Source organism: Dendrobates tinctorius, unplaced genomic scaffold, assembly GCF_039654945.1.
Source record: "Dendrobates tinctorius isolate UK_male_01 unplaced genomic scaffold, ASM3965494v1 ptg000075l, whole genome shotgun sequence".
Lineage (NCBI taxonomy): Eukaryota > Metazoa > Chordata > Amphibia > Anura > Dendrobatidae > Dendrobates > Dendrobates tinctorius.
Genome location: NW_027361743.1, coordinates 29,622,762 through 29,633,156, shown reverse-complemented (window position 1 = coordinate 29,633,156; position 10,395 = coordinate 29,622,762). Strand labels below are relative to the sequence as shown.

The following is a 10,395-nucleotide window of genomic DNA, read 5'->3' as shown; positions in this document are numbered from 1 at the left end:
GTCAGAGAGATTAACGGTCCAGGAACACCATTCCTCACTGAAGGACTCATGGGGCAGCAGTGTGGCCAAGTGGTTAGCACTGCACAGCCTTGCAACGCTGTGGTCTTGGGTTCAAATCTCACCAAGGACAACATCTGCAAGGAGTTTGTTTTCCCAGTGCGGGTTTCCTCTGACATGCCAAAGACATACTGATAGGGAATCTAGATTGTGAGCCCCCATGGGGACAGTGATGCCATTGTCAGTAAAGTGCTGTGGAATTAATAGTGCTGGTGGCTGTTATATGAGGGACTAGAGTGGTTCACATTAGATGCCCAATAATTAACAACCCCTAGAAGCAATTTCTATTTTTTTTTTGCATCTTACAGGTTACCAGGCATTTGCTACCAATCTCTGGAACAAACCATATTAGAAGGTGCACCATGCTCTGCTAGAATGCTACATTCTGCAGAAAATTATAAGATAAACAGCAATAAAAGATTACAGGGCTTTACTTCTGCTTCATCTCTTTAATACTTCAAATACAAAGCTCATCTTGTACTGTCCACCAGCAATTTAGGAACATTTACAGAAACTAACTACAGAGTTGCAGCAAATAACCTTTTCCAAGAACAAACAAGACTCCCAGAGAAATGGGTCAATAAATGTAAAATATTAACATAATACATATTGTTCTTTACTGGACCAAAAACTGGAGAATTATTTAAGGCTCAGAGTTTCTAGAACCAGTAATGTGTCTGGCTGGCCGACAAGTGGTTGTTCTGAAGACTCTGAGGCAGGGGTTTTGGAAGAGGATTTCTTTTTCTTGGTGGACCTCTTTGGCTTGTATCCTGAGAGGCGGGAAGCAAGGCTTCTTTTAGATGGTGGTGGCTTCACCTAAGAGGGGCAAGAATGTTAGCTGCATTGTAAGCAAAGGAAGTTTCATGAACTCAGACTTGCAAAAAATTACCTTCATTTTTATAAAGACATGGAAACAAGATTTAACAGATCTAGACTACTCTTACCATCTTTTTCCTCACTGGGTCATGGGTATTGACATGTCGATCCAGGCTTTGCTGCATAAAACCAAAAAATAAAATATATTAATGGGTTATATGCAGACCAGAATTCTATGTACGTTACACTCGTTTCTGTAAAGTACCCAGTATTAACCTGTCAATTTGATTCCATTTAGGCAAAGCCTACCAGCACTTTGGGAAAGTAACCAATCACACTGAGCCACAAGGATGGCTGCCAGCAATCAATATCTAAGATCAAGGCGATTATTTTTCTATTAGTTGAAGACCCGTTATACCTGGAGCATATAATAGCATTCCTCACCTTCATGACGAAGGTTTTTCCGCAGCCTTCATGTTCACAAACAAATGAGCGTAGGTTCTCATGGAACGAGAGAATATGGTTTTTCAAGTTGAATTTGGTTGTGTACGTCCGGTCACAGTCCTCCCGTGGGCATCGATAGACAATTTGCTCTTCTCTGTGGATTTTCTTGTGATGCTTCAGGTTGTATTTGTTCTTGAATGTTCGATTGCAGACATCGCAGGTAACGTCTGGTGAACGTCAGATTTAGGAATATAAGTGCAATAATAAAACTCTGGCATATGGTAAGCACTAGAAATGCTTGTTGCAGGGATTTTTGGTAAATTCACTTGTATTTGTAAGCCAACTCCATGCAATAAAAAATTGGGTACCAAGAAGGAAAACCCAAGGGATAGACTTTCCAGGTTTTAATTATAAGGATGGGACGTTGTGCTACAAGAATTTCAAGCCTTCCCCATTTCTGGGATACACTACTTTACTTGAATTACCCTCTGTGGGAATCCTCATACTAAAAGGAAGACACATGTATGATGCATGTCTTTAAATAAGTTTACTAAAATATGATTGATTTTATACTATTTCTTTGAGTGGTTAATTGATATCTTGTAACCATATGTAGGTTATGTAATTAATCCACTGCATATAAGAAACTATTAACGGGGAGACGGACATTGATCTGTTTCTAGCCAGGATTAACTTTACATGTCTTGAATATTCCAAATCTGTCTCAGGCTTAGATGAGGGGCATCGGTTTAGCATCCCTTCTGCAGTAGAGCAGACAGGCTTACCTGAGTGAACGGCGGCTGCATGCTTCAAGTACTCTGACCAGGTGTTCCCCACAAATGGACAAGTGCTCTCTTTTTGACATGGATACCCTACAGAATAAAAAAATCTTTACCAGTCAAAAGCACCAAAACAAAAGAAAAAAATAAATAAATAATATAACAAAACAAGTGACGGATCGATTTCAGGCCCTACAGATTATAACAGGGGTACCAAGTCTCCATACACCCCCCCTGCCATTCACTTCTGCGTGTAAGGTGTTGTTCCCTCCATCAGTCCCAAACTATAGATTTAAAGTGATTTCCATTGAAACACTAGTATAACTAGAAGAAAAAAAAAAAAATAAAGTTAATTATATTATAATATATATAGCCACTAATGGATTAATGCTGGGGTCAGGTGCCATTCCCATTGCTGCCTTAAAGAACAGCAGCACAGCACACATTTGGGGCCAGCAGCGCGGCAATGCCTCTTGTCTGAACTGTCAATCAAGCAGGAGGCTGGGGAGCGGCGTGCTCCTGAACAGACCTTGTGACAATCCTTCATGTCCTAGTGAAAACTATGAGAAGTGATATTAGGAATAGACAGTGATACCTGCATGAATTTTCTCATGGCGTTTAAGCTTGGAAGGTGTAGCATAGCTTTTATCACATTCTTCATGACTGCATCTGTGGATAATAAGGTGATTTATACAACCAGTTTCCTTAATATCCAACACTGCACTAATAAGCCCACAGCACTGCTATATGGGGCCACTATATATTGGTTGTGTAATTCAGGGTATATCCATACATGATTTGTATGCAATACTGTAGTTTAATGCCACACTGCATTCTGTCATGCCTGTGCCTCTGACAGTCATGTGGATCCATCTGCTGACTTAACATGGAGGAGTAAGAAGAATTTGCACCTTGGGTCTTGTAGATATTTTTTTTTTTTTTTTGTTTATAAGACCAGGTTTTCCATTTTCCTTCAGATCAGTTTTCCTTACATGATGTTAAAGTTACATCAGAGACCGCATGGAGAGGCTCCAAAATAATCATAAAAAGGTAAGAGGATGATCACATTGTTCCAACAGCGCGGTCATTTGACTGCAGGTATGAGATGTGCCTTCTCCTGTCCAGTCAGGCTAGACGAGCGAAGCCTCACTCAGTACAAGTGTAGGAAAAGTAATGGGGATGCAGGCGGAACACACCATCAGAACTGTGCCCAGTAAGACCATTACAGAGCCACTAGGATCGCTGACATACCACTTGCCGTAAGCCAATGGAGAACACAGGGAAGGAGGGGAAAGGGAGAGAAATAAGACAGAACTGACCAAGGAATAAGAGGCAGATCCGCTGGCCTGGGAGTTATGTCAGGAGGGCCCAAGTGTAGACAAAACACAATGAAGACCACAGGGTGGAGGTGTAGCCTTCCTGAACCTAGGGTCTCAGCTGAGAAATTAGACCACCACAGTTTGCCTCTGGAACAGACTCCCAAAAACACTAGAGGAAAGCAAATAAAGAACATTGAATTTTCAGAGAATAACTTCTCCAAGAATAGAATGCTCTGAGCAGGAGGGGGACATGAATAATGAGAGCTTGAATTTTGCCTGATCCGCTTATCTTTACTGATGACATTCCCTTTAAGCCCAGCAGGTGGAAGAGACTTGAATCATCCACTCACTAGATCTTAGAGACAAGATAGATCACTGTAGGGAACACTGTCGGGAGGGGGAAGCTGTGGAACATGAGGATTCAATTTAATCACTAGTGAGACCAGAGGGATCTTTCTTTATTTGTACACTATTTTGCCAAAGTCCAGAGAGGACACCCCCCCCTCTGCACAAGAAATGCAGGAAGATCAGAGAAAGACATTGGGGAAGACTCTAAAGGTACTGTCACACTTAGCGATGTACCAGCGATCCCGACCAGCGATATGACGCGGTCAGGATCGCTGGTGCATCGCTAAGTGGTCGCTAGTGAGCTGCCACTCAGGCAGATCTCACCAGCGACATCGCTGCAGACGGGGGTCGCTACTTACCTGTCAGACGAGGCGATCCTGCGTCCTCCCGCCCGGCTCCACGCGTCGCTCGTCGTCACAGCAGGAAGTGCCACAGGAAGCTGACGACGAGAAACGGCCCAGGATGTTCTCACGCGATCAGCGATAACCAGCTGAGGAGCCGGTCGTAGGTAAGTATCAGACATAGCGATATCGCTAGCAATATCGCTATAACGTCACTAGTTATAGTGATATCTTAGTGTGACATGCCCTTAAAAGCTGGTGGGAGACCAAGGGGATCACAAAACACAATGAACTGGCATTGAGTCGTGAGAGGGGAACTCTCAGCTCTAGTTGAACTCCTGAGATCCAGGTACAAATTTTCAATCCCTTCCCTGTGCAAATCTGTTTGCCTTTTTCTGGAGCCAAGATAGGTGTGAGACTCATCCACAATTTTGTGTGAGAGCAGTAACTCCAGACATGTTCCAAGTTTGGAGTAGAAAGATGGTTAGATTGACGAAGAACAGCCATGCAAGGCTGGTTCGTCTAAGATGGGGTAAAATACCAAACTCAGTTTCTCCTCCAGAATTGCAAGGTCTTGTAGAAACGTCTTGTATACTGACATGCAATGCCTTATTTGTATATAGGGCTTTAGGGGCAGCACTGTACAGCTAGAAGTTGCAGGTTACTTACTTGAAAGGTTGCTGGTTTGTATGGATGTACTGATGAATTTTTAGCTGGTTATGTTTCCTGAACTGCTGGCCGCAGTCTTCAAAGTAACACTGAGGAAATAAAACAGAATGAACCACAAAGAAGTCTACAATACCTAGTGAAAATACCACATGTTCTAGCTGAATACACATGTATAAGGACTGTCAGGGGGGGGAATACCAGTCAGTCAACCTCCATTGCTTATGGCCAACTCAACAGAAGATAGCTGACTGTAGTGGACAACCCCCTTTCTTAAAGGGAATCTGTCACCCCATTTTTCCTGTATCAGCTGCTGGCACCGCCATCAGGGCTTATCTACAGCATTCTGTAATGCTGTAGGTAGCCCCCGATGTAACCTGAAAGCTAAGAAAAACGAGTTCGACTATACTCACACCCAGGGGCGGTCCGGTACCTCCCATCTTCTAACGGTGACTTCCTCTTCTTTGCTGCCTGTCACGGCTCCTGCGCAGAGACACTGCTCTACCCTGTTGAGGGCAGAGCAGAGTCCTGCAGTGCGCAGGCACCGAGAGGTCTGGCGCCTGCGCACTGCAGGACTCTGCTCTGCCCAGGAGCCACAACAGGCAGCAAGAGGACGTCACCGTTAGAAGATGGGAGGCGCTGGACCACAACACCCATAGGACCAAGACCAGACCGCCCCTGAGTATAATATAACTCGTTTTTCTTATCTTTCAGGTTACATTGGGGGCTTATCTACAGCATTACAGAATGCTATAGATAAGCCCCTGATGGCAGTGCTGGCAGCCGATACTTGAAAAATGGGGTGACAGATTCCCTTTAATCTCTTAAGTGCCCATCATGAAATACCACTTGATACTTCCCTCGAGGAGTGTCACAGGTTGGGTGGTGTCACACGCCAGAGGTGGCATAAATGCTTTTCTATTTTGTGATGGACACAAACTAAGGGGCTGCCCTGTAGTGGACCACCCAAGCTGAAGCAATATATAGAAACCATACCACATAGATCAGAGCTGGAGATGCATGGGCCCTTTTAAAGTGCTGCCTCATGTTTGATGCTGTGGTAAAGGCCAAGTTGCAATTTTCAGCTTCACATCTAAAAGACAAGATTAATAATTGAGAATCCAGTGAAAAATTGAATTGCACAACCAAGGAGCTTCCTGCTCAGCAAGTGCCATGGAGAGTGTCAATGACGTTTCCGCTATATGAGATTGTGGGGGTCCCAAGGGTCCGACCCCACTGATGACCCAGTCTACAAAATGCATGAGATTAGCCAGTTGTATTTATTATATTTGTTACCCTAGACGTCATTTATCACAACTGGTTGATGACTCGACAGTGCAGCACGACTGGAAGCTATGGCTGTACAAGGTCACATTAATGCCATAGCCAACTCAATAAAGGGGTCCTGCCTCAGTAAATAAGGCGGCCACACGGCAGATCACGCCATTTACATCTATTAAAGTTCCACAAATCCCAGCAGCCTCAGATAATGGAGTCGGTCATGATGTAGGAGCAGAATCCCCACGTGACCTTTCATAGTGGAGTAAACTTACTTGTAGGGTCTCTCCCCGGTGTGAGTCAGGTTGTGGCGATTCAGATGAAACAAGGTAGTGAAGCCTTTACCACATCCTTCATATGTGCAGGGGAAGGGTCTCTACAGGAAACACAGGATGTTACTCTGGATTCAGGGCACTTACAGGGTTAATACATCCATAGCAGCAAGGAATGACTGAAAGCCAACAGCACCTCATTACAGAGCAGTGCCCCATACACACCTGATTAGTGCCATCCTCAGCAAGTGACCCTCAGTGTAAAGTAGTGCCCCATTCACCTGTGATCTGTGCAACCCTGGGGTGCCCTCAGTATAGAGTAGTGGCCATCAGGTGTATGGGGCACTACTCTATACCGATCTGTGCCATCCTCAGCTCCTCACCTGTGATCTGTGCCATCCTGCAGTGCCCATCAATATAGAAAAGTGCCCCATAGACACCAAGTGCCCATCAGGATAGGTTAGTGCCAGTCTCAGCACCCATCAGTATGGATTAGTGCCCCATACAGCCTCTGATCTGTGCCTCCCCCAGTATAGTGTGCCATTCACCTGATCTGTGCCATCCAGGGGTGCCCATCGCCACATACTGGGGTGCCTGATAAGGGGCAGTGCGCTATCCTTGTGGACAAGTTTATGCTCATATGCAGCCCATCACTGATCTGCCAGGTGGCAATCAGTGGTCACTGGCACTGCTAGTAGCTACTACCCATCCTAGGCGGCACTGATACCTGTCTTATGCAGAGCGGCCATTACTGCAGAGTGCGGACCAGACCCAGCCTGCTCCTGGACATAGGGACAGCGCCACCGACCACTGCTCACACGAGTGACTCATTACTGGCAGAGGAGCGATGTCCATAAGACATTCAATATGCAACATTACAGTAGTGGCAAAACTACAACTCCCAGCATGCCCTGACAGCTGCAGTCAGTCAGGGCATGCTGGGAGCTGTAGTTCTGTGGCGTCACATGTTATAATAAACTGAGAGACCCCAATGTGGTAGGGTAGTGAGTGCGGGCATGTCCGGCCAGGTGCAAGCGAGACCCCCAGCCCGCCAGGCACTGTGCAGAGGAGCCGCACATTCCGCTCGGGACCCCGGCACCGCCACACGAGCCTCACCTCCCCCGTGTGCTTGCACAGATGCGCCAACAGCTTCCAGTTCTTATTGTACGTGGCGTTACAATCCGAGAACGAGCAGATGAATCGCTTATAGACCGCAGGCGGCGCTATCTCCCCCATACTGCTGCCGCCGCCGGGCTCCCACTCGGCGCCAGGACCGCACCACTGAGCGACACACACCGCCATAGCCTGGCCGGCCTTTCTAATAAGAGGACTGTACCATCAGGCCACGTCCCGCAAGGTAGCGACTATAGCGGTTACTGGTAAAGTCCGCCACTTCATGACTTGTTACAAAGGTTGAACGTCATTTACTATGTACTCTGTTTTTTTGTTTTCTCTCTGTCTCGTTTTGTTTTTATTTCTAGGCTCTCATACGCTTTTGTTATCCCCTTATGTTAACATCATATGGTTCGGGCCGTCTGGATCACGTGAGCAGCTTTCAAGTCTCTGGACGCCATATTTGTGAAGGTCTTGATGAGGGCAGACGAGATAAGGATTTCTGGAGTGTAAAGTGTGTGTGTAGTATGTATGTGTGTGGAGTGGATGTGTGTGTGTGTAGGTGGAGAAGGCCGTGATGGGGAAAAGGCCATGATGGAGACCTATATATCTTTGTCGCCATAAATGGAAGGGGGCCCATGAGACACATTTCTTGCACAGGGGCCCCAAGCTGTCAATGTTCGCCCCTGATATAAACTATGTCAAGCTGCGTTTTTGATGCAGCAAAAGCTCATCATGGGAACATAGCCTCATAGTCTCTGCCAGGAAATAATTGTATGGAAGAATTCTTAGAGACCCCTCTTTTCTTCCAATGTTAAGATTTTTGGGTCAGTATTTGTACGGGTATGTTCACACTGCGGTTTTTTTCCTGCCGTTTAAAAATGTCAGCTTTTCTCTGGAGGCTTGTAAAGCTGAAGCGTCTTTTGCTAGCCCTTTTTTTGGTCACTTCTTAGGCTGTGTGCCCACGTAGCGATTTTTAAGCGTTTTTGCCGCGATTTTCGGCGCGAAAACGCTTAAAAATCGTGTACAGAACGCACCTCATGCATTCCTATGGCATTCCGCACATGCTGTGCTAATGCTGCGCTTTTTTCTGCGGCGGAATCGCATCGCGGAAAAAATCGCAGCATGCTCATTCTTTGTGCGGAATCGCAAAGAATTGCCGCGATTCCGCACCCATAGGAATGCATGAGAATCGCTTACTTCCCGCATGTGGCTATGCCCACCATGCGGGAAGTAAGCGTCTCATGTGCGGTTGGTACCCACGGTGTGGAGGAGAGGAGACTGTCCTCCAGGACCTGAGTACCATACCCAGGAAAAAAAAGAATAAAAAATCGGGGTATATTTACCTTCCGACGTCCCGCGCTGCATTCCCGGCCTAAGCGTTCCCAGTAATGCCTTGCAGCACGGTCCAGTGATGACGGAGTCTCGCGAGATCGCTATAGCAATGCGAGACCAACGTCATCACAGGTCTCGCAAGGCATTACTGGGAACGCTGAGGCCGGGAATGCAGCGCGGGATGCCGGAAGGTAAATCTACCCCGATTTTTTATTTTTTTTTTAGCATTTTAACATCCTATCTTTTACTATTGATGCCGCATAGGCGGCCTCAATAGTAAAAACCTGGTCACACTCGTCAAACACTATGTTTGACGAGTGTGACCAACCTGTCAATCACTTTCCAAGCGATGCTTCAAATCGCTTGGAAAGTGCTTGAATATCGCACGCGAAAATCGCGCGGAAAAAACCGCGCGATTTCTGGGAAGGAGTCCGGTTTTTAGTAAGCGTTTTAAAACGCTACGTGTGCACATAGCCTTAAGAATATTTTTATTAACGTCTGCTCCTTTACAATTTTTTCTAACGTTTTTTTTTTCCCAGAGTTTTTCTGTGCCAGCATTATTTTTGCACATTTTTTTCACCATTTTTATAGTGGCTTCCAGGTTTTCTTTTCCTCCTTAAAGAAATGGACAAGCCATTTACACTGAAAAAAATCGCAGAAGAAATTCTTTTTTTAACCTTCCCATAGAACTGCAATAATTAAAGATGTGTCTGACAGGATATCAGGACTCTTCAGATCTACAGATGACTACCCATTCCTGCTACTACATGTGGGGACAAATGACACCGCAAGAAACCACCTGGAACAAGGAGGTGGAATAAGATTCTGCAGGTGAACAACTGGCTACGTCGATGGTGCCGTCAGCAAGGATTTGGATTTGTGGATCACAGAGTGAATTACCTATACGATGGACTACTTGCACCTTACAAAGACTGGACAACATGTATTTGGAAGTCGCCTTGCTACACTCATCAGGAGAGCCTTACACTAGAACAATGTGGGAAAGGAAGCAAAAGGCCAGAAAAAGCCATACACCTGACAAATGCTATTGAGAACTCTGCTATTAGAAATACAACCCCTGGCTAAAATTATGGATTCACCGGTCTTGGAGGATGTTCATTCGGTTGTTTAATTTTGTAGAAAAAAAAGCAGATCACAGACATGGCACAAAACTAAAGTAATTTCAAATGTCAACTTTCTGGCTTTAAGAAACACTAAAAGAAATTAAAAAAAAATGTGGAAGTCAGTAATGGTTACTTTTTTTAACCAAGTATAGGGGAAAAATTATGGAATCCCTCATTTCTGAGGGAAAAAATTATGGAATCACCTTGTAAATTTTCATTCCCAAAACTAACACCTTCATCAAATTAGATCTGCTCATTAGTCTGCATCTAAAAAGAAATAATCACACCTTGGAGAGCTGTTGCACCAAGTGGACTGACATGAATCATGGCTCCAACACAAGAGATGTCAATTGAAACAAAGGAGAGGATTATCAAACTCTTAAAAGGGTAAATCATCACGCAATGTTGCCAAAGATGTAGGTTGTTCACAGTCAGCTGTGTCTAAAATCTGGACCAAATGCAAACAACATGGGAAGGTTGTTAAAGGCAAACATACTGGTAGA

The 10,395-nt window shown here is 45.1% G+C and overlaps 1 protein-coding gene across 1 annotated transcript; it reads right to left on the bottom strand.

The window, feature by feature from the left end:
• Positions 1-486: 486 nt before the first annotated feature.
• On the bottom strand, positions 487-7,637 carry GTF3A (general transcription factor IIIA). The gene is made up of 9 exons (XM_073583134.1): positions 7,437-7,637; positions 6,324-6,424; positions 5,767-5,863; positions 4,774-4,862; positions 2,692-2,765; positions 2,103-2,189; positions 1,318-1,544; positions 1,002-1,052; positions 487-873 (listed from the first exon to the last, which is right to left on the bottom strand). The coding sequence occupies exons 1-9, from the start codon at positions 7,620-7,622 to the stop codon at positions 697-699; spliced, it is 1,089 nt and encodes a 362-aa protein (XP_073439235.1). The 5' UTR covers positions 7,623-7,637; the 3' UTR covers positions 487-696.
• Between the last annotated feature and the right edge of the window lie 2,758 nt (positions 7,638-10,395).

Excerpts from the sequence above, each read along its gene's own strand:
- GTF3A (XM_073583134.1), bottom strand. The coding sequence starts at position 7,622 with ATGGCGGTGTGTGTCGCTCAGTGGTGCGGTCCTGGCGCCGAGTGGGAG. Across the intron at positions 4,863-5,766 it reads CTCCAGCTCTGATCTATGTG|TGTTACTTTGAAGACTGCGG; the intron begins GTATGGTTTCTA and ends TTATTTCCTCAG. Across the intron at positions 2,766-4,773 it reads ACAAACCAGCAACCTTTCAA|ATGCAGTCATGAAGAATGTG; the intron begins GTAAGTAACCTG and ends TATTATCCACAG.